Source organism: Buceros rhinoceros, unplaced genomic scaffold, assembly GCF_000710305.1.
Source record: "Buceros rhinoceros silvestris isolate BGI_N320 unplaced genomic scaffold, ASM71030v1 scaffold17236, whole genome shotgun sequence".
NCBI lineage: Eukaryota > Metazoa > Chordata > Aves > Bucerotiformes > Bucerotidae > Buceros > Buceros rhinoceros.
Genome location: NW_010417134.1, coordinates 60,507 through 85,432, shown reverse-complemented (window position 1 = coordinate 85,432; position 24,926 = coordinate 60,507). Strand labels below are relative to the sequence as shown.

Here is a 24,926-nt window from a genome sequence, read left to right as displayed (position 1 = left end):
CCCTCCAGGCCTGGAGCCGCCTGCCGTTGCAGTCTCTGATGCTGGGTACCTGGCTGTCCTCTTCGGTGGCTTTGTCCAGGCACTGGTTACTGTTCACATGTAACAGGGTTAATTTCTTGAAGACAAAATAAAAAGAAATTACTTTTGCAAAAATCGCCAGGCATAAGCTAACCAAAAAGTTTCTAGAGGCCATTAAAATTCTACCATAGTAAGTAGGAACTAGACAAGACCCTTTGGTTATTGACTCCAGATCCTAAAGAACGCTTAAATTTGCTTTGATGTTGTAGAAATGAAAAACATTGCTTCATAAAGAACAGAGAAGTCTGAACTTTTTACACGACATTCTTTATCAAGCAATACCCACCATTCTTTAAACAGGACTATACAACTAGTTATCTTTGAGGGGTCGGAAATTAAAGTTTGGTAAGATACACCACTTCAATAATTAGTTAGTAGTTTTGATCAGATCAAAATGAACACATTGAATGCGTATTCAAAAGCACACTTTTTTCCTCAGTTGGGGACACAAAACCAACCTTAAACTATGTTCTTTTAGTACTATGTTATTTTAAAAAAAAAAACCAAGATGTGTACAAATTCACATACATATCTTTTCCAGTACCTACTAATCTTACATATGCTATCTTTCATAGACCACTCTGTCTCCCATGGCACTATGCTTACGGAGATGAGATCTTCAGAAGCTGCACTCCCTGCCACTGTACTATGGATATTCATCAGTGCATCAGCTTGTCTATGGTACTGACATGCAATACTATCAGTATTTCTTCCCTCACTCAGCAGCACAACCAGGACACCGGATTGACTGAAAAGTGGCAAAACAGGCAGGCTTTATGTGCACAAGCAGCAAAGTAAAAAAAAAAAAAAAAAAAAAACCCAAAAAGCCCCCCCGCAAAACCCCTAACTAACTAACAAAAAATCAGAGCACATCAATCTCTTGCACTCATACAGCAGCTGAAGAATGAAGAAAGGTGTTGGAACAGACTGAAGTAGACAAATAATGAACACAATGTTTGGGGGGTTTGTTTTTTTTTTTCTTTTTTCCTCCCCTCCTTTTAGTCATTAAGGGAAATGGGCTTGTTACACACCTCCTGAACAGAGGCAGACAGGAAAAAAACCTATAGAAACGTCACCCACCTATGTGGGCAGGAGTTCTTGATAAGTATTTAACTTATCTTTGTGCTTTATTAGCCAGCTTTCACTAAAGTTCTGAAGACTGCACCCAGATCTTCCACTGATAAAGAGAAACACATAGAACCAAATTCATGGCTGAGGATGGCCAAAGAGGTTCTCTGTTTTACAGTCTGAGGCAATCATTGCAACATAGACTATTGCAATTAGGTGTCTAAAGATGCAATGCTCTTACCATTGATAAGGCAGAAACAAAAAGCACTTGCTGTACTAGTATTACTCATCTTTTGTACTTAAGTCAGGTAAACCCAACTACAGTAAAACCAAGAATGAATGGTTCCCAGAGTCCCATTTAATAATTTCAATGAAGATTTAAGACTGAAAGCCTTCAACAGCTTTCTTCAGTCTCCTATCAGTTGTTAGCCACGTGCGGAAATCCTAGTAGAGATCCCCTGTCTTCCACATAAACTGGCATCTTAATAAAATAAAAATCATAACTCATACGTGTTTATTTTTAGTCTTAAAGGTTGTATAGGTTAACACCTCAGTAAAATCTATAGGAAGTTTATTTAGTTAGAAATACCTAACCTTCTTTTTGTCTTTTTTTTTTAATCAGTGAAATTACTTTTTAGTAGCTAAATATCTACATGTTCTCTCTATAAAATAGTCATCATGGTTATATTGGCAAGATTCTTCTTCCACAAATTGTCTTGCAACTGTCTTGTGCAATAATTGATTTCAAATTAACAAGCTTGAGAACTACTTTTTTTTAACTAGCCATGACATGTCAGAGTTCTTGATTGCACTGAAATTGGGTTTAGAGCTTGCAAATCAAATTAATGATGAATGGTTCAACAATCTGTGATTTCTAGATCTGGCAGTTCAAACATAAAAACTTCAAAATAGATTTGATAACTATGTTCTAGAAAGAACGATTAAAATAAAGCTGTTTTAAGCATCTCTACCTTAAACATACCAGGATTAGAAATTTAAAATCTTCCTTATAATTTTGGGATGCTGATTTTTTTACTTAGACAAATATTTTCTTTTAACCTTGTGCAAGATAAGACACCAGGGGCTGAATTTGTCACAAGACGGTCAGCCTTATCTTTTACTGCTCTAGTACATACCTGGAATACTTTTCCATTGTTTATCTCATCTTAATGCAGCACTACACTAGCAGACTGCCCTTCTCCAGAGGATCCAAAAACACATTGAAAATATACTGCTAAAAGCTCCCCCAAAACTCACGAGGTAATTAAATCAATACAGATGCTCACTGAGTGACTAACCATGAATTAAAAACAGAGGGAACATAAACCTGACTTTGTTTCCTGATTTGACTGTCAAACGGTGGCCCCACGATAGAATACATTGCTCTGTAGACTCATGTGAAAACTCACGCTGTCTCATTTTAATGTCACAAATCATTAGAAGACTTACCACCGGATCATATTCCCAAAGCTGATTTCCTTTTAGATGGTGGCATTTGAGCATTGTCACTGGGCCATTAAGTTTGGACACATCTAAACACAAATCATCTGTTCGAATTTCTTTGTTGGCAGTATATGAGAAAACCTAGATGGAAAAAGAATGAGTGGAACCAAAAAATAAAAGTTTAACTAAAAGATTCCTGGGACAGGGGGAAGGGGGACATTTGTGCATTTCTTTTTTGTATTTCTTTTCCCTTTTTCTTTCTTTTTTTAATTTCTTTTCCCTTCAGCATGTGCAGAAAAATATATTTTCTTCTTTAGGGAACAAAGATAAACACTCTATGAACAAGCTCTTTAGTCAAAATTGACTTTTCTTTTAATTGCAGACTGTTTCCTGCGTAGAAACAGGAGGATCCCCAACACAGGTAATCTCCTGTATATCCCAAAACTTCTCATCAAGAACAGTCTCTTCCTACCCTCACTTCATTTTTGACTTGAAAGTAGAAAACCTATTGCAATCAGGCCTCAAAAACCTACTCATGCATTTCCTCTTACAGGCATCTTCTTCACTGAGGGTTTCCTAGATTTTACAACTTAAGTATAATTTAAAGATAAGTACTTAAAGAATTGAGAATTGTCCCAATGAGAAGACGTATTCCAAATAATTCAATACATTAGGGTAATTTTTTTAAAAAATGTCACCTGATTGCCACCCATTCCATGGCAGTTAAAGATTCCAACTTTCTCATTTTCTTTTCTTGCCATGTTATCCAGACATTGATTTGTCTCCACATTTCTTATCTAGGAGTGAAGAGGAGAATGTCAAAGATTGTAATTTTTAGAAGACAGCTAGGTCCATATCAAACCACACCGGCACCAGTTCTCTCTGCTATACACCAGACGTTATGTGAACGAAATGTAACATACAGGAACTGTACTACAAAGAGAGACCACACTGTACGAGACTCAAACTCCCAAGTTACAGAGCCACGTTTGTTTCTTTGCTTTCTTTCGGGGATCTTTCCATCTTGGGGGACTCTTTTTGCTCAAAGACTCAGCTACCACAGAATGGACACAATTGAGTCTCCAGCCCCAAACCTTCAAAAATCCTAAAGCACTCTCTCCTAGTCATAGTGGGTTTAATTCCCTTGGAAATCATGGGTGACTGGGTTCAATTCACTCACTTCTGAAGTTACAGTCGTAATCCCTGTGTTACTATATAGTAAGCAGACATGAATATCAAGTCCCTTGATAGTCATGCAGCAGCACAAATGCCTGCTCCACTTTGTTAAAAGCTTTTTTTTTTTTTTAAACAAATACTACAAAATCACCATAGGATCAATGTTTGCTCAACACAACTTGTTGGGAGAGCAGGTGTCTACTTATGTAGGATGGCATCATCTGTACTACCTCCACAGTCACTTTTTAAACTTTAAAGAAAAACAGAGAAGTGCCCAGCAATAGGGATTGCAGAAATTTGCTGATGATTGATGAGGTTCTAGGGTAATGTTCAGAGCAGTTTTTTGACAAAGACCTTGCTTGACTTGGTCTAGCTTTTAAACAAAACTCTGCTCAAACTCAACAGAGAACGTTATACAGACTGAAGGAGTATTCTAAAGATCTTCTACGTGACATTCAGCACTGCAGTAAAAAGACAGAATGTTCAAATTATAGTACTGTATACCAAAGTTCAGTTTTCTGCCCCACTGAGAAGCCAGATGTACCGTTTTACACGACAGGAACACAGATGCAAGACACCCGAACTTCACTGGAGATAACTTGTTTGCACTACTCAGTTCAGAACACAAACAACGTACTGCACAATGTGCTTTACTACAGTAGACAAATATGTAAAATAAAATCTTACCTCTCCTAGGGAAAAGTAATGCCGTGGAATTTGAGAATCAGGATAAACATTCTCCAGGTACCAGGAGAAAGGCTTGCACTGGAGCTTCCGTCTCAGTCCAAGTCGTGATGATATGTCCCCATAATCAACTTTAGTAACTCCTGTAGAAACAAAGTTTTGTTTCATGGCTGCTAATAAATGCTATGGAATTCCACTCAATACACTTTTTACATGAAAGAGTTTCTCTTTAGCAAGTCATCTCTACACAAAGAATTTTTTTTTAATATAACATCATGCTGTTAGACTCAAAGAGAACATGTCAGTCACTACCTGTGACTTCTTTTTCCAAATAATTATACAAAAGACAGAATCACTATGTCTCTGTTACACATGACAATTTCTTAGCTGTGGTTGGTGGAACAATTTGAATGCAGTTGTTTACTACGTTATCAGAGGAGAAAGGCTGATACTGTTACAGCCACTAATACCATTCTATCTCCAATGGCAACTGGGGGCATATCTATGCAGCGTAACATAGCAGTCTCCTTCTGTGGAGCAAGGAGAATTCCATATTAATTTAATTCTCAAAGCCAGGTACCACCTGCTGGACCCTTCATCATCTATCTAACTGCTCAAGGAAACAGTCAGAAAGCAGCCTTCATACAGGGAATTAATCCTTTAATAATTCAGTATTTGTTCAACATAACTGCAGCACTTGCAGGAAGGGTGTTCACCATCAGGACTGTTATTTTTTTGTGGTATTCTGCTTGCCTTTTTTCTCCTTTGCTCCTCATTTATCAAAGGGCTCATTCTTCCTGTATCTTCCCACTCCCTTACGGTTGTTTTAATTCCTTCTGGAAATTAATTTGTGCAAGTCCCATCTGCAGATGGGTTGAGGAAGGTGTGCATGATCAGTAGGTATTTTTGCCTCACCAGAATAAAGCACAACTGTAATTAATATTCCAATTACATTAGTTTCTTAAGGGTAGGGTAATTTCAAGTTTTCAGGTATCACATCGTTTTTGTATTTTCCACACTACCCTCCACACCACATAGGCCAGAAGTAATACACTGCAAAAAACCCCAAACCAAACAAAAACCCCAAACATAAAAGAACAAAAGACAAACATAAAAGAACAAACCCAAGTAATTTAAATTCCCCTCAAAGACTACCTATATGGCTCAACTGGACACCACACTATAGACCTCTGGCTGCATACATTTTTCAGAAATCTCTCCACTTAGAGGACTGTGAATTACTTCTAAAACTGTGGACCTTTTGAAACTCAGTTTGAGACATTTCTATGTTGGCATACTGTGTTATTAAATCGACCTGCCAGCAGATGGTGTGTTTCTACTCAATTAAGACAGATAACAACTGCATGATTTCAGCTATAAATCAGCTTGTAAATATCAATAAAAACATGAGTAATTTCAATACTCCAGAAAGAAAAAGTGCTACCCAAGTTTTTAAGCTTTTTAAAAAGAAAAAAAAAATCTGAAAAAAACAAACAAGCAAAAAAACCCAAACCCCAAACCTAAACCTTTAATGACTTTTTAACAAACATGACTGAGAATCATACTGGTAAGGAAATGAAAGCACAGGAAAAACTTTTTTTTTTTTAATGAAATTTTGAAGAGTATGAATTAAATTAAAAAATTTCTTGCAAGAGAATCCTAGACAAATTCAGCCTGGGCTTTTCAGTCACAAAAGAAACCGTAACCAAAAAGCACAAGACAAAAAACCCCACAAAACACTGCCCTATCTTCACCAAAACAAACACCAAAAGGAGCACTCTTTCAACAGATGAAGTAAGAAAAGAAAAACCTGTACCAACCACAGCTAAATGCGGAGTTCATTTTTCAGTGATGAAAAAGCAGCTGATGGATGAAACTGTTCGCATGCCGTCCTCACCTTACAATACTCAAAACTCATTCATCAGTTTGCTACAGTGACCTTCAGAAAATAACACTTCAGGCTCTGTAACATCACTGGATGGCAGTAAGAATTGAAAGTCACAACCATAAAGAATTAAACACAAAGTGATATTTAATATCATACAAGTGTGCTGTTTTTTAAAGTAGTTTTAAATGTCACCACGTAGAAATAAAAGTGCCAGCTGATTTTCCCTCCACTACGAAGAAATGTAAGTTGTGTATTTTATTCCATTTAATATGGAATATATTTTTAATCCTCTCTGACTTTAGGTCTGCACCAAACTGCATGCTGGCACAGAGATCATGGTTAGCATCAGGTTAATAGATGGACTGAATAGCAGAACGGGTGTATTGCCTTAGGGGTGTCCTCTACAGGGCTGAATCACTCTGTTTCCTAGGTTTCTGGTACTTTATCTATATTACTCAAAACTAGCTTGAGTGTCCCTACATACTTGCACTATATAGTGCAGCAGCAGTTACTTATGGGTAATAGGTTTTTTTGGGGAAAAAAATGGAAGCAAACTAGGAACACTGTGAAGTATAAAGCATATAGAAAGAAAATTAAGTACCTGTCTGAATCATTATTTCCTCTACAGACCTGTAATATTTATATATACACAACAGTAACATGTACCTTCTAGTGGTTCTGCACTTGTTTTTAAAGGCTTGGCTAAAAAAAACCTTAAAACCCAAAAAACCAAAAACACAAACCAAAAAACAAACCACTAAACAAGAATTATATAAAATCTTTCCCCAGGAGACAATTATGACAGACTCTACAGGTATGTGGAAGACAATCAGGTCTACTAGTTGTTTTCACCACACAGTCCAAAAGTATCCATGCTTTGCTTTCAGATTAAGGACACCAAAAATTATACAGCTGTCAGTTTATCAGTTTATAATAGTTCAGAGAAGGTTTGCAGGAGGTAGCTGTGGTAAGCCAGCTTAATGCTTTGGAGCTGCTGCTGCAGAAAGAGGCAGCTTCCCCTTGCTCAGTTTCAGGTTCCTGCTGCACCTCCCGTGCTGATGCAGGTGCTAACGTCACCAGCAGACAGCCAGCTCACAGGACAAATAATCCTGACGAGTTCAGCAAGTCAAATCAGTTGACACAGATGAAAAATCATCACGTGAGGAGAGGTGAAGCCCTCTCACCTGCCATGAAAAGCACGGCACTCTCACAGCAAGCTGTTAGACTGTCATCACCATCTCATGAAGCCTCACCTTGGACAATCCAGTCCTAGTGTTCCAGACTGGAGAAAGTGATGAAAGGCCCGCACTAGAAATAAAGTGGCAGAGTCCACAGAAGAGAAAAAGCAGAGCCAGGAGTCAGACTGTGATCCCACACGTGCGGGATCTGTTTTCTGAGGAAAACGTCTGGGAAACACCACTCTGCTGTAACACATGACTGTGAGGAAAACTGTTGGCTAATGAGAAAAGACTACAGCTAGTGCCATTACCACCACGGAGAATAGCTGTTGCATGCCATGAAATAGGCGTGATTTTGGCTGAGCAACAGCAGTTGCAACATTTTCCTGCCCAACCTCCAACCATACCTAACCACTTCTAAGCAGAGAGAGGGCTTCTAAAACGCATGAAAGCTTAAAACAGACAAGTAACAGTTTCTACTAGACTGTACTTATTAAAGATAAAAGGATTACAGGCTTACTTTTCTAGAGGGTAGCTTTCCATTTAACTACATTACATCAATAGTAAAAAGTCTCTTGAGTTCCTATCATTCAAGCAGTTAAGCCTTTCTTTTTTTTTTCCCCCCAGACAACACAGGCTACGTGAAGTGGGAAAGCTACCTGAGAATCTTAGGTTTGCTCTCCTGGACTGATCCCTCTGTGATTCACTATCTTAGGGGAGCAGAAGAGAAGGATATAAAGGAGGAAATAAATTTCTTGTTAGTTAGGCTCATTCATGCCTGTCAGTGTATTTCCTCCTTCAAAATCAAATTTTCCTATCCATGTCAACTAATGCAAAAAAAAAAAAAAATCTGGGTGCACTGAGGATTGCCTGTTTTCCTCACTCATTTGCACCCAGGCTTGTAGAGCAGCACCAGCTTAAAAATCCTCACCTTGCTCCTTCCAAGAACTTGTGACACTGCCACAGTAATACCGAAAGTACACATTGTACTAGCAAAGGTTTTCATGCGCTGCATACTGTACTCTCCCCCACTCTGCCCACTACACCATCATTCTGCAAGAACTAAACATTTAAATTTTTCTATTAGGATACCTGAAAAGTAGAGTATGGCTGAAGGAGCCAATGTAGCAGAGATTCACTGAGTTCCTAAGACAGCTATTGGCCAGAAAGACTTACTGACATTTACACTGATGTTATTTGCTGTCCACAGGTAAAATTAGGATCTGCGACAATCAGGCAAGATTGGAGACACCAGGAGAACAACAGTAAGATGTTTGTGAACTTCCTAAAATAGTAATCCTTTCTAGTTAGTACCTACTGGCTCTCACAACTTATGTGGATTTGATTGGTGAGAGGCATGAGCAGCACTGAGTACATTTATATGTTCATTCTCTGAACAACAGGTATTACACCATAGCTGAGTCTGACCCACAGTACTAACCACTCTCTTCACAGCCCTAGGCAACAAACCAATTTCAGAATAACCCGATTTATTCAGGTACTATACAATCCTATTCTTCAAACACTTAGAACTTCTCGTATCAAACTTCAGTGCAGTGTCAATATGGATATGGGTACATGAATGAGATCGCGTGCCCAGCGGCAGATGCAGATGCTCTAAGAGGTGGTTGGCAAGGACACATCTCTATCCAACAATCATTCAGGCTATTAGCATACAAACTATGCTGACATGTGTCTTTTGAAAGGAAAGAAAATATACAGTGCAGTTATAGATAATTGCTTGTTACTCTCACCATTTAAAAATTTTTACTGTATTCTATTTTAAATTAAATTCTTTCATTCCTTTTCTCCAACAGCAGAATGTATGCATGTTCCACAATACTGAAAAGCTACGAAAGTCCTATCAAAATAACAATCCTACAAAATTCAAACAGTTTAACTCCTTTTGAGATTCACACTAACCACATGAAGTGGAAGGACTACAGAGATTATATATAAAGAAACAGAGCCTTATCATGGTGTTCAGTAATTTATATGTGATTTTTAGAATTAGGTTGTTTTTATAGTTAAGTGTTCCAGCTGCTTAGTACATTTTAAAATCTAGCTTGACATGGTTGCATAAAAGCAATCATATATAAATAGATAGAATCAATTTTGGTTGTAACTTCTCTGAGTATCTATACGTGCCATGTTTGAATTCATAATGTTTCATTAATAACCAGAGGGCAGTGACCATAAGCTGTTAGCTCTGATTTCACCTTTCAGCTTTGAGTAGTAGAAAGAATTTTTTTAATATAAAAAAAAATTACAATCTTCAGTAGTGCATTCTTCTAAGACAAAAAACCATAAATCTGCACAGTCACTTGTTCTCACCCATGTTCTTAAAACTTGTAGCCTAAAATGTGATGCTGTTGAGACTCCTACTACAATGTATTACATCTTTTGATTTTCAATACTAACACGGGTTTAATAAACAAGTCATAAGGAAATACTAGTTTTAAAGATACACCTTTGGAAGAGCAGATGTGGCATTTAGAACTACCACTTAGTATTTAAAGTCGAATGTCTCTAATGTCGTAAGTCTTTCAAAAGGATGTCTGTTACTACCCAAGTTTGTGTCTCTTTTTTTTTGTTTTGTTTCTTTTTTTGTTTGTTTGGTTTTTGGTTTTTTTTAACAACAACAAAAATATCCTGCAGTGGAAAGTAATAATTCAGTATTTCTCAGGCTTCCTTTCTTTTCCTGATTTTTTTTTCCAGAAAGTTCAAGTTCATAGGAAATTTGCTCTCACATTTTACATCCTCTTGTTTTGTTAACATCCATTTTAAGAAACATAATAAATATCATCACAGTCAAGTATATTGGCAACTTGCCCCTATACTCTTGATGGTGAAGTAAAAACTCTACCAAGCCAGATGATGTTATCTTTTGCTACTCCTCCTACAAGGTTTCACTTAAAATCACTTCTGATTTGATGTCTACAACACAGAAGCCAGAGGCCAAACTCCAACAGCTTCATACTTCAGCTGTGTCCAGCTCTGGGACCCCCATGTAAGAAGGACATGGATTTGTTGGAGCAAGTCCAGAGGAGAGCCAGGAAGATGATCAGAGGCTGGAGCACCTTTGCTATAAGAGGCTGAGAGAGTTGGGGTTGTTCAGCCTAGAAAGGAGAAGGCTCTGGAGAGACCTTACAGCAGCCTTCCAGTACCTGAAGGGGGCCAACAGGAAAGCTGGGGAGGGACTTTTTACAAGGGCATGTAGTAATAGGACAAGGGGTAATGGCTTTAAACTTAAAGAGGGTAGATTTAGATTAGATGCAAGGAAGAAACTCTGCTTTTTAAGGTTAGCGAGGCACTGGAACAGGTTGATTTGGATGTATTTGGTTTTCAACACTACAGCTGAGCTCTTCTGATGTTCCACTCGGCATATCTCTAGCTAACGTCAAGTAAATCCTTCCTTTTTTGTACATCTTATATGAGCTTTGTGTTCTGAATTTCCAAGCAACAATATTTTTATTTAAACACTCATGTTCTTTCCCAGTAGTAACAACATTTTAGTTTTTAACAGGCATTTCTCATAACCAAAGACTTGCTCACCTGGGGAAATGATGTAAAAAAAGTTTTTGAATTCATCCATCCAGACTTCTGCAAGCCGCCTGTTATTTTTGTTGATTATCTGCCCTGTGCCTCCTGGAAAAGTATATGGTGTTGCTTTTCTGAACACGTGTCCAACATGTGAACAAGTTACAATTTCCAAAGTGCCACCACACTGCCAGATCTGAAAGTGACAGAACAATTATTGCATAACTTAAAAAGAAGTTTAAAAAATGTTAAACCATTTGCTTCTGTTCAAGTTGGAGAAACAACATTAGTTGAGGTCTAGAACAAACATATACTGCCTGGAAGAGAGATGTATGCTTATTTCCTGCTCAACAGATGAAGATGCTCACAAGCCTGAGTAAGGTACCGTAAGAATGAGTGCATCAGACCTCACAGCAATAATGCATTGGGCAGGATATTACTGTAGAGAACTGGGAAAGTTGACAGCTAAGGAAGGAAAAGGCTCACAGAAAGTCTTTTTTTTCCACGTAAAAAACCCCCATACACTTCCAAGTGAAGTTTTTGAAAATATTTCCAATTTTATTTTGGACTTCTAAAAATTGCATATTCAGAAAGTTGAAGTACTTCAGAAACATCCACCTATACACTCTGAGCTGGTAAGCAAACAAAAGGAAATAGAGCTATTTGGTAGGAACAACAGAAGTGAGAACAAGCTGGTAAGGTCCACATCCAAATGAACACATGCAATCACTAGAAAACAGCAAGAAGAGAGAGTTTGTAACAGAGGTGCTCACATTTCACCAACACATTAAACCATGTAGTGATGACATCACCCTTAACTTATGCTCCCCAATTAGCTTGTCTAACCGAACTCCTTTTAACACACACATTCATTTTTCAGAATGACCATCCCAGTCTTCTGGGATGACATCAAGTTGTGTGAGTGTGTTGACCTGCCTGAAGGTCAGGAGGCTCTACAGAGGGATCTGGACAGGCTGGATCAATGGGCTGAGGCCAGTTGTATGAGGTTCAATAAGACCAAGTGTCGGGTCCTGCACTTGGCCCACAACAACCCCCTGCAATGCTACAGGCTTGGGGAGGAGTGGCTGGGAAACTGCCCAGCAGAAAAGGACCTGGGAGTGCTGGGGGACAGCTGATTGAACATGAGCCAGCAGTGTGCCCAGGTGGCCAAGAAGGCCAATAGCATCCTGGCTTGTATCAGCAATAGTGTGGCCAGCAGGAGGAGGGAAATGATTGTCCCCCTGTTCTTGGCACTGGTGAGGCCACACATTGAACACTGTGTCCAGTTTTGGGCCCCTCACTACGAGAAAGACATTGAGGTGCTGGAGTGTGTCCAGAGAAGGCCAGCAGAACTATTGAAGGGTCTGGAGAGCAAGTCTTATGAGGAGCAGTTGAGGAAACTGAGGTTATTTAGTCTGGAGAAGAGGAGGCTCAGGGGAGACCTTACCACTCTCTACAACTACCTGAAAGGAGGTTGTAGAGAAGTGAGGGTTGGTCTCTTCTCCCGTATAACAAGTGACAGGACAAGATGAAATGGCCTTAAGTTGTGCCAGGGGAGATCTACAGGAAAAACGTTCTACACAGAGACAGTCATTAAGCATTGGAACAGGCTGCCAAGGGAGGTGGTGGAGTCCCCAATCCCTGGAAGTGTTTAAAAGCCATGCAGATGTGGTGCTGAGGGACATGGTTTAGAGATCCTAGCAGTGTAGGGTGTATGGTTGGATTTGGTGATCTGAAAGGTCTCTTCCAACCAGAGGATTCTATCATTCTGTCTTTTAATCACAAAGCTCTGCCAGTTATTCACCATGCACTTTACACTGACAGATAGAGCCTCTGTGTATCTCCATTGCAGGAACTTGACAGGAAGCGAAGTGCTAACTGCAGCAGAAGACGACACTGATGGAGGCAGCAGATCTCAGAACTCAAGACACAGTGGCCTGAGTAATAAAACACTGAAGAGCTTTACCTACCCTGAAAGAAATTTCTAAGTTTTCTCCACCCCAAATATCCATTCCAGCATCATATGTTCCGATTTCCTGGAAGTAATCTCTGTCTATTGAAAAAAGACCTCCTGCCATTGTAGGGGTCCTGGGAGGGGGGAAGACAAAAAATAAGCATCAGTCACTATGAAAGCATATACTTAAATACATTTCACACTTACACTGACAAAATAGCTTTTTATTTCCCAGTTTCTTGATGTGTTCCTTCTCAGAAGGTTTCCAACCAAATTCAGTTACCATTGATGTTCTTGCTAGCTCAAAATTTTCCAGAGATGGAACCAGTGATAGTTCTCCTTATTTTCTCACTTTAGATTGGAGTTTGGATAGAGAAGCAGCCTCTAAAAGCTGCTGCCATTCCTGAGAAAGACTTCTGCCTCCAATGCTGGTAACTCATAAAAAAAGAAACCAGTTTCTTACAGGAAATTTATACTTCCAGCAACTGGTTTTGGAAAAGTTATGGGAGGCCATCAAGTGGTCTGCTTGCTTTTATTATTGCTTCATATAAGAAAATTGTACAATCAGGGTTACATCCAGATTTTCTTTAAAAATTCCTTATGGGCAGAAAAAAAAACTGTGCTAGTTTCTCCTAATTTTAACAACACCTCCCAAATTTCAATTTTTTTTAGTCAACAAATGATAGGTATATTAGGCTGACAATGTAACTCTGTAGTTCAAGAACACAACTTATTTACACTATTAGCATAAATGATTTTCTATCACTAGTCATGCTCCTGAAATGTTTTGGGTTTTTTCTGAAAGACACATAAAATATAGGCTACATCACAATCTAACTAAAAACTTACGTGGCTTTTTGCCCCCTAAAAAAATAAGGGGAATACAGTCAGCCGTATGTGAGAAGACCTCTGGATTTCATAAATGAAAAGCAAACTAAAAACCAGTAAAGGCCATATCCCAGTAAAGGCCATTGCCCACTTTTCTGAACAGAATTAGAGTAAGGCCAGAAAAATGTAGTTTGCAATTGTTCAAAAGTACACATAACACACAAGTTATTTGTCTTTCTCATTGCCTTTGTTGTAACATCTACATGTCAGTGTAAATTCACCTCCCATTCATGCAACTGGAAGATCTTAAGTTTATGTATGTACACATGCACACAAATATATGCACAAATAAAATCAATGCATCTTTTCAAAATATTGCTTACTTTGTTAGGAAAAAAAATAAAACCACGGTTCAATTAAAAAAGATAAAAACGAGCTTCAATTAAAACCCGTGCATCAGGGTAAAAAATTGTAATCCATTGGTAATTGGCATAGAATTTAAAAACATTTCCAAAGTGACAAGCTGATTGCTTCTGCCATTGCTGCCAAAAGTTACCAACAACCAACCCATGCAAAAGACCTTTTATGCTGTTCCTTCAAACAGACAAAAATGATGCTACAATGCAATTCATTAAGTACTTAAATGATTAACCTTGAAAGGATGAGTAAACATCAATTGAACATTTTAACCCATTTAATAATTGCTCATTACCGAACAGGAAGGGTTCGATCTCCTTTCCGTCGATCCATCTCTCTCTGAGGAACAGGATACCAACGGAAATTCAGCTTCCAGTTGAATCCACCATAAGTCATGTCGGAACCTGCCATATATTCGAAGGTGTCATCGCTAATTACATCAATGATGGGACACACTACTGTTCTCCTAGAAAAAAGAAAGAATCCAAATCCATTAAAGTGTCAAAAAAGGTGGTGTTTGGGTTTTTTTTATTTTGTTTTAACACATATGGTTTCAATTTTTATAATTCCATCTCTTTAACAACAGTACACAACAGATTATTACCATGAAACATATTCAAATTGCGTCTTGTTAATTAGAGATAATTAAAGGAAAAAGTGTTTTTCTGATAAAATTTTGGCAATACTAGCTCTTTTTTAAAATAGTATTTGCATTATAAATAGTCACCCCTTTGCAGATGAAAAATATTGATCACAGCTTTTCCACGCAGTGATTGTACATAAAACAAGAGGTGGTTGTTTCTCGTTAAGCAGTCAAAGTAACTTGCACGTTTTGAAATTAAAACCTGGTCGGTCATTAGCTCTGGGTAAGTATTCTCACATGCACTCAGGACTAAGAAATTATATAATTGTTAACAAAGTATAACTACTGCATCAAAGTAAACAGCAACTGGCCTCCTTACCCACTGTCCTGACATTAAGACATACTCACAGCAACTAATTCTAATGATCTTAAAGACACTTAAGCAACCATCCTGAAGCAGGCTTCTCTCACGGAAAGCTCTGTAAAAAGATTCAGGGGTTGCAACTATATTTAAAGGACTTGTTTAGTTGAAGCATTGTAACAATTTATGTATTGCAGTGTTGCAAAAGGCATATTAATGGTAACTTACAGGTTAGTATTATGTCTTAGCACAGTACTGAACAAAGATTCTTTATTACTTTGAGCTTTTTATCATGTAATTTTGTAACATTAAATTTTAAAAGTGATTTTTATCTATAATCATAAGAACAAAATAGAGCTCTGTACCACCATACTTAATATCTAGTCTATTTAATGTCCTTTTTAGTAACAGACTAGTGTGCAAGTACTGCTCAGATGTATTAATGTTTTATAAAGCAGACCATTCTCTTGCCCCTCCACCCCCAATTTCCATCACACTGTCACGGATACAAGTGTTGTGATGATAGAAATACAAAGCTATGTTACTGCAGCATAGATCAGTAAGATTCCAGTAACTATTCTAACTTTAAGAAAATACATCCCAGAAGACCAAGTTACAGCACAGATTTCCACAATACAAATGCATTATGAAAAAAAGAAATCACAATGAGATCCTGAAAACTGTAAACCTGAGAGTTCTTGCTCACAATGTTGGTGTTACATGAGATCAGGGCTCCATTTTCTCCTCAAGAATATCTTCCCAAATTTATGAAGGAATGGGCTAGGCTGAAGATGGAAGACCTCTTATTCCATGTTTCCTCAACTCCATTCATTCTCAAGTCTCCTGCTGTTTAACATATTACCCCATACATCCAAATATAAGATTCACTTTAAATCAAGTTTTACTTTTAAAAGTTATGCTGAATTAGCCTTTTATCTTTACACCAATGAGGATTTATCCAATCCTTCAGAAAGGAGGTATTTGCTTGTAGGCTGTATTGTAATACTAGAAACATTTCTTAATAACCAAAAAACACCAACGTGGACCAATAGATGGATAATTACCTGTCAGCTTTGATCCTTGCCAGCAGAGGTTCAAGCCAGCCTACAGTACATTCACAATGAGCGTCTAAGAAGGTGATGACCTGGCCTTTAGAAGCAGCGGCCCCCTTTAATCTGGCTCTAATCAATCCAGAACGTTGTTCCATTCGAATCACATGAACAGGTACTTTTAATTTTTTCACATAATTCTCCAGTGGTCTTTTCAAGAAGTCTGCAAAAAATGATCAAAACCATGGAAACTGTCAGCCACATAGTTCAGCTTTTTTTTTTCTTTTGATGAAAAGTCTTGAATTAAGAGACATGTCCTCATTTCTTTTCTATCCTTTTCCTGCTCTCTCAGATCGTTTCCTCTCCTGCTTATTCTACACGTCTCAATATGCCCTTCCACATCTTTGTGTGCTTCACTTGCCAGAGCAGGAAGTTCTTCCTCATCTTCATTTCTTCATCATGGAACAAACAAAAATGAAGAGAGTGTAGACTGCTTACACAGAATCCAGATGTCATAGGCAAGTTTTTATTACGGAGTAGATGTGACTCTTATTTTCGAAAACACGCACAAGTGCTGTTGGACAAGCCAGTTTTCTACCAAGAAGATACACAAACTGACCTGACTAGCTGAACATAACAAATTACCTTCTACAGGAATATAATGTAGAGACAAGGTATTTGAAAGCAGTTTAAAATATGATCACATTAATTCTTTAAACTGTGCTTTCTCAAGATTTTTCTGGCTAATATTTTTGCTATGAAATTATCACTGTAATGCCTAAAAACAAAAGACAACACCAGCTAAACATAAATTAATAGCTCTAACACAAACCTCAGCTTAGCTGAGGAACAAATTATTCAAAATAGAACAGCCATAACCCACTACCATGTGCCTAGACACCCAAAAATACTTTAATTACAAAGAGCTGCCAAATTAACAAATTTCCCATTGCCAGGCACGGTTTTTGTCCGTCATGAAAAATTAGACTATGATGGATATTGCCAAAAGAACAACAAAGAATCGAGGGAGAATGCCACTGGCAGGCACAGAAACAGACTCCTGCAATAACTTGCAGATTTCATATCTGTGAAGAAGGCAAAATAGTCTTATAACACAGCTACGTAACATATTAGATTAGATACGCAAAGCACATGGGAGTTGTACTACAACACTGCAACGCCTGTAGTAGGATTTAGGAGAGCACATAGGAAGCACTTCATACGAGAATAAGCGTGACACTGGAGGAGGGAATAAAAAGCACGGCATGAACTCTTTAGTGGCTGTTTTGTAAATCTCAAGAGGTAGAGCTGACCTGAGGGTGATTACCATTCCTCACCACTGCTTCGGATGAATGAGTTCTAATTGTCTCCTCATTTTTTCCTGTGCATTGTTGGACTGTCACTAAAACCCACAGAAATAAGTTCTGACACATCTTGAAAGCTGAACTGTGCTAAAAGAACCTAAAAGCTTGATAGATCTTAAATGTTTGTCTCCAGAGAAACTCAAAGCAAGTTAATTCTTATTTTGCATGTTAACAGAGACTCAGATGAATAAATGTTTATTAGTACAAACCAAGAGTACAAGTCTGAATGCTTTGCAGGTCTTTTGGGGTTGAGCACAAAGAAAGATTATTTGGCTGACTCAGTCTGTAGCAAATATCAACTCAGCTCTTTACAGTGTAGCTTTCCAAAGCCACTAATTTAAAAAGAATTAGTATTATGGTAATGTTTAATGCATATGGCTTCCATGACATACACAAAGAGAATAAAAGAGTGGAAGAATTTCTCTCTATGCTAACCATCTCATGAGCAAGTCACACAAATCAGCATGTTCCTCTGCACATTTTAGATGTAGTACTGATAAGCTTTAAAAGTAGTTCTAATCACTTAAAACTGAGTAACAATGGCTGTGACACTGGTCCTTGAAGAGGACCATTTAAGACACTAAGAGAATGGCAAAATTCTTCCCCTAGGAAGAGAGACAGATTTCAATAATACAACTGCAGTCAGTCAAGAACAAACAGAAAGCTACATTACAGGAAGTTATGGTCAACATATTACATTTAAAATTCTTGAGTCCTAGCTACATTTTCTCTGTCAAGTATTTCAAATTTTAGTTTAGCTTTTCAAGTACTTTTCAATTTTTTCCTCTAAGAAACAATCATAGATGTGTGCTGTGTTCTCACTACAGAGGGAATAGGGTTAAGAACAGTCCTTCCCCCATGTTTAACTATGTCCATAAAAATATTTTTATGAACTACTACCTTGTTCAAAGTTTCAGAAGGGAGTATTCCCAGAAACAAAACATTGCGCCAGACATTCAGTAACTGTGCCCTTAAAATAATACTAGAATTTCAGCAAAATAAGGTGAAGTTTGATGTCTCGCCCTTACAAAATCACAGAAAATAACTCAGGCATCAAGATTTCTGGTGTTCCTCTACTACCAGCAGTTCGGGTTAAATGCTCAAACCTAAGCAGTGTATTTCCCCCTCCAGCACTCTCTTAGAGCAATACACACTCCTCACAAACTCCTCCCTTACTTTATGTAGGAAGAGTCTGGAGTATTGGACTAATCATCCATCCAGTAACTGGCAGTAGTTTCTTGCAAGGCAAGATTTGCTTTTTTCTTTAACAAGGAGTATTTGAATAATGCATGAAATACATTTGGGCCTAGAAGAAATGCCAGTAGGAAGCAGTAGAGATCATTCTCTACACAAATCGATGGATTATATTTATACTAAATCCCATATTAAAGACTGAAATGAAAAGTTTCATACATTACAGAATCAGTTGTTTACAAATGACCCAGGATGACAGCTGAGTATATTTTTAGCATTGCCTCATACACATCAACCAGAGAGTGAGGTTTGTTATAAAAAAAAACCCAAAACCCCAAATAATTGTATTATTATATGTATATAAACGAAAAATTAAAGTTTCAAACAAGTTTTTTTATTTACTAAGCTACAGTAAAACATATTTATCACATATAAGCATGCAAACACAATTTTAAGTAGTGTGAGTACTTTTATAAGCTGTTATTGACAGGAATTTAGTTTTGGTAACATTGCTTTAATCTGTATATGTTTAACTACCTTCTGTGAGTGTATTCTATCCTGACACAATCTGCCTACCACACTTGGCCATTCAGTGCTGACCTAGTTTTAAGTACTGACTAATCCTGATTTCTCCTGTTAAATTTTTTTTTTTAAGAGTTACCCAAGATGAACACTTAAAAACTAAACATGCAATTCCGATCAGTAACCAGAGAATAGCGTAAGATATATGCCTTCTTTCTCCAGAGCTTTTCCTTTTGGTGTAAATAAGTGTGTGATATCATGCAAATTCGTTCTTCTAAGAGCATGGCACTAGCAGGTACAAAGTGTGCTTCAGGCAGACTGAATGCCTACTTTATTCCACTTAAACTGACTCTGTTTCTAGAATTCAAAATACACTACTCAGGCTGAACACTATTTTTTCTGGAAAAATCTGCTGGTTTAGTTCAACATAAACAGAATGCTTAAGAAGCACATGCAAAACCTTTCAAATTTTCAGGCATCATAACCTTCCATTTAGTTTACTATAGAAGCATGCATGCTGAAGCCATAACAAGTTTTTTGAAAACAAAACCAAAACTTTGAGTAATTTTTGAAAATAACTACAAACAAAGGATGCTTGAGCAATCTGAAAGGAAGACCACAGATTTCAAAAGTAAATATTGGAACAGGTTCAATAACACCACCAAAGAAAGTCTAAAATCCTGTATCTTTCAGCCTGGAATTAAGTTCCCTTGCTTTTATTACCTAACCCAAACCCAGAAAACTGAAAAGTTATCTAAAGAAAACCACATGCTTTTTAATTGGACTAAAATTCTGTTTCATAATGATGATATGGCTATTGCTATGTTAAAATACATTTTTTCTAAAACAAAAATTGGTGAGGCAAAACCTAAGAAATACTATATTTACATTATTTTAACACCAGCTTGCTCTTTATTTCTAGGTCCTATTGAAAGCTGGTCACAATTAATCTTTAGCACTCATTTGAAGCAGTGCCAAGGACTCTTTTAACAAATGAAACAGAACACACTTGCAGTAAACTTCGTTTTCCAAGCAAGAATGTGGGCACAAAAGTTAAGTAACCAAACCAAATGCACTATCTCTGTTCCATTAAAGAAGCATATACCTGTAAAACAACCTAGCACAGGCACTCAGAATCCGAATATCAGCATCTGTGTTAAGAGGATTGTTCCTTGAGAGCAGCTCCCAAGACAGATGAGCAGTTTCACATACGTTAAAATTAAAAACTGCACATTTCATTCATATAAGGGTCGAAAAACTACAAGAAATTGAAGAGTGTAATTGCAAATTTCCCACAAGTTAAAACAGCAAAAATTTGATCTCGTGCCTTTCTAAAGGAAAAGTTAATCACACCTCTCGTCTAATCTCGAACACATTTATGTGTTAGCCTTGCCCTTTGCAGGGGCATTCCTCCTCTGTTGCCGTTCTTACAAATGTCCCTTCTTACAAATGGCACTGAAATTGGCTCAAGCAGTTAAAGTTAGTGTCAAGTAAGAAAGCAAAAGCAAGTGAAGGTTCCTGGGAGAGGAAAGGAACACAGACTGATACAAGTGAAAACACAACGTGAGTGCATGAGCTGGGATTCCTTAGGAAAACAGGTTGGTCAGAGCTCAGTTAGCTGTTACAATCTTTTAATCTACACAGCTACTCCACAACGAACTGTACTCTAGACCTACACAGTCTGGAATAGGCCCCTTAATACACTATGGCATCATACACACGTGCAGCCTGAAGATGACACTCACTATGCTTTCTACCATGTTAGATGTGAAGTGCAAAAATCTACTCCTAAAGTTCTTCGACTACAACATCTCCTATTAACCATTGTAATCCATGCACCATAGACGATAAGATCTGAAATCCAGTGCCTCTCTTTACATACAGATCTTGTTTGGACAGATCTTAGTGTCCAGACAACAGTGAGCCATCTTACTCTGACGTTGGAATTACCAGAAGCAGAAGAATATGGATTTTGCATCACTGGAATCAGAAGCATCAGGCAGAGATGTCAGCATGCTGGGTATAAAACCATTCCGTGACTAAAGCATAGGAATTCCTAATGATACAGAGGACAGCCTACACCTGGTAGCCAAGACTTCTATTTTCCTTCTACTAGCTATTAGTCCTAGTGGAAAACTTTCAGTGCAGAAATAGAGAAAAAAGAGTAATTCAATACAAAAATATAGATATGTTTCAGCTGAAAAAACCCCTAATACACTCTCACTGCCATTTACAAACACAAGAAAATAAAATCCCTCAAATTTTACTTTATAACCCATACCACCGAGAAAGATTAAGGAACCAGCCAAATACCAACTATTAACTAAAATGAAATATCAAGTATTGACAAGAATATTAATTTGTTATACTGTAATTTACGAAAAAATATTAAAAGAGTAATATATAAATGAAGTTGTTTTAAGAAAGAAATCAGCTTCAAGCTTTGTCTATTAATTTCATTACACATGGAAAGTTTCATTCTGTAGCATGGAGTTTTCATCTGGAACAGTAGTTACTAAGAAGTGGAATCTCTTGCTGCACAGAAACTGAATTTCAACTTCCCATGAACTCAGTAATCAGAATTAATCCCTTTAAACACCAAGCTTGATGGTGGTAGCCATAGTAAATTTAGATGTGTGTGAGGAACAAAGTCACTGCCTTTGCTGTTATTCACCAGGTGATTCAAGTATTAAATGCTCTCAAGCTTTAGGAATGAGATAAAATTCTAAATGCAAAACATGAAAGCTGTAATAGGATAAGCCCACTAGCAAATACAAACTATACTGTCAACAGAAAAGTAAGCAGCCAGATAAACTTACACTAGTTTTCAGTGGAGAATGATCCACCTGCATTTTAAAACAGGCATTGCTCACTCCGCCTTCCCCTGCCCCAGCTGTCGTGTTTGGCTGAGGAAAGGTAAGCTTGTAGAAACCCAGTCTCATTTTTTGAAGTAAAAAAAGCAGCAAGCTAAAGCACTGACATCATCATTACCTCTTTCACTGGCATCATCAACGAGAACAATTTCTTCCAGCATGTGTCGTGGTGACCGGTTTATCACACTATGAACAGTTCGTAGAAGCGTGCTCCAAGCCTCATTGTGAAAAACAATGACAACGCTTGTCGTGGGAAGGTTGTCTGCATACACCTTCGTTTTACACCTACAAAAGTAAGGCATATATTTGTAAAGGTCAAGCTTCTCAAGAGAGACACAAGATAAGAAATAGCAAGCTAGGAAATAAATGCAATAAAAAGTATATCATGAACAAAACCAAATAACTAAAATAGGTAAAGAATTCAGGATAAAGCTGATGTTTGGTAAAAGATCACAAACATGCTTCCAATAATACTGGTGAGTTAAGTATATTTCATAATTTAATGTGCTTATATTACACAAACGGGGTGTTTTCTTCTCCTCATTGTATACGTGTTGGAAGTGTTATAAAGGTTCAAATTAAGAGAATTATATTCACATTCCAAAGTTAGCATGGAAGATCATACATTTAGCTTTCCTATCATATCCTATCACATTTATGCAAAATATGACATACACTCCAAGAAACTCCACACGCAGGCAGTATTTTACACTCAGCAATACTGAGTTTTTAAAATAAGTTGTATTTTCAAATGTCTCCTAGAAAAATCAATCTGCTGTACATAAAGTATTCTTAACAATTCTGAAAATACAGTTCTGCTCTAAAAAATAACCATGGAAATTTAAGTGCTGTCTGCACAGATCTCTTCCTCCTGCACATTCAGAATTCACACACAGAAACTCATATACGATTCAATGGCATTAAATCCTTAAGAATCAAAGCTGAAGATACATATGCAGATCTCAAACACAAGTTTGAGACATAGAAAACACAGAAGTGGAAAAAAAATATTCGGTGGAACTTCATTCCAATGGAAAAGCTTATATTAGATTCCAGATTATTGAGTTGATTCAGTGTAACGTGACGTGACCTAAATACTTTAACAAGTATTCACATCTATCACCTTATCGGCAGCGCTCTCGAAGGGCTCGAGCAGTACACAGTGCACATCCTCTAGCCTAAACATATGAAAACAGTATTGAAGGGACAGCCTGCCAATACAGAATCATGGTGTCAGCATCCAATCCCACCTCAACCAGTGACATCAGGAACATCAGCCAGAAGTGGGCTCCCAACATGAACATTTTATTTGCTGGACAACTTGGGTAGCCAAAGCTTTAAGTGAGAACAGCTCTCATAGCACGTTGGCATTTCAGCTCTGAGGTGGTGACAAAAGACCAGTGTGCACTGAGATTCCAGGAAAGATCAGTAATTGTAGAAATAGCTGGAAGAGTTTCTGTCTATTCAATGTTTCATTTCTGTGAATTGAAGAAGTAGGATCAGTTGCCATCTGTCTTCAATGTTATATTTACTTATCACAGAATTATGGTCAAATTAAATTATTCACCACACTTAAGTGTGCACATCATGAAATCTTTAGGGAAAGCAGCCATATAAACCCTATGCTTTCTGATTTAATTCACATATAAAAAAAACTTGCAAAACATACCAACTGATAAAGTTGTTTCTAGTATATTAATCACTTAAAAAATGGCTTTTCAGAAAAATGCTATGAATTCCAGATGAAAAATTCAATCACAAGCCAAATAATTTTGCCCCCAGTCTGTCAATTGTTCAGCCTATTTTGCTACTTTAAAAGCGAATTGTCAATGATTTGTTCCTTCTGCTGCACTGCTCCCTAGATGAGAAAATGTGCCCGATTATGTATCTTCAGCTACAGTGGTAATACAAATCCACCTCTACTTTCTGGCAAAGTATTTCTAAAAAAAGTTGAGAAAAGCCTGTAAGAAGTTCTCTGAAAATCAAAAACCACGTATCATTCACCAGGAACACCTTGCTAGGGTGATCACAGGGTCTACTGTTGTAATATGAAATCTCTCATCTCCAGCCTTGCCTTCTTTTACAGTTTTACAGAAGATTTTATTTTACTGAGCTCAAATCAATGAATGGGCATAATAAAAGCCAGCCAAGTGATCGGGATTACTATGTTTATAAACCATTACACTGTCCAAAGTATTAATATATCAACACATTTAAGAGCTGTCTTTGAGAAGATTAACTTTTCAATACTAAGGGGAAGGCTTACAGGAATTTTTTGGTACACCCTTCCCCTGTAAGGCATTCTCACTGCCCTGTCCTGCAGAAGGTGAACATCCTCTTTTCCATAACGAGCCAAGACCAACTCCACTATTCTCACCCCTTTCTGGGGTAACAATTTAACCTAGACTGGCTTGTTTAATCAATATGTAAAAGGCTGCCATGTGAAACACAAGGGTGTTTCAAAACAAAACTGGCTTGAAATCTTTGAATGCTATTCCTAATATAGTGTTTGCAAGACTGATTGATGCAGGCAGGATAAAGGAAAGAATTATTTGTATAATATCTGATTTTTAATTCTCCTTTCACCTGCCTTTTTTATATATATATATATATACACACACACACACACACACCTTTTAGTTATATTTGTACAAATTTTTACAAATACATACAAATAACTCCCCCTCCCCCCCCCCCCCCCCTAATCTCGGACACAACATACCACA

General features: G+C 37.5%; 1 protein-coding gene across 2 annotated transcripts in view; it reads right to left on the bottom strand.

The window, feature by feature from the left end:
- The window catches only part of GALNT1 (polypeptide N-acetylgalactosaminyltransferase 1), a 60,922-nt gene that overhangs the window by 1,627 nt on the left and 34,369 nt on the right, over window positions 1-24,926 (bottom strand). For both annotated transcript variants that reach the window (XM_010138092.1, XM_010138093.1), the window contains 9 exons: window positions 22,319-22,485; window positions 16,263-16,470; window positions 14,550-14,720; window positions 13,026-13,143; window positions 11,071-11,251; window positions 4,453-4,592; window positions 3,288-3,386; window positions 2,596-2,730; window positions 21-115 (listed from right to left, as the gene is read on the bottom strand). In XM_010138092.1, the coding sequence (XP_010136394.1) occupies window positions 21-115; window positions 2,596-2,730; window positions 3,288-3,386; window positions 4,453-4,592; window positions 11,071-11,251; window positions 13,026-13,143; window positions 14,550-14,720; window positions 16,263-16,470; window positions 22,319-22,485 (1,314 nt within the window). The remainder of the gene's footprint in view (window positions 1-20; window positions 116-2,595; window positions 2,731-3,287; window positions 3,387-4,452; window positions 4,593-11,070; window positions 11,252-13,025; window positions 13,144-14,549; window positions 14,721-16,262; window positions 16,471-22,318; window positions 22,486-24,926) is intronic.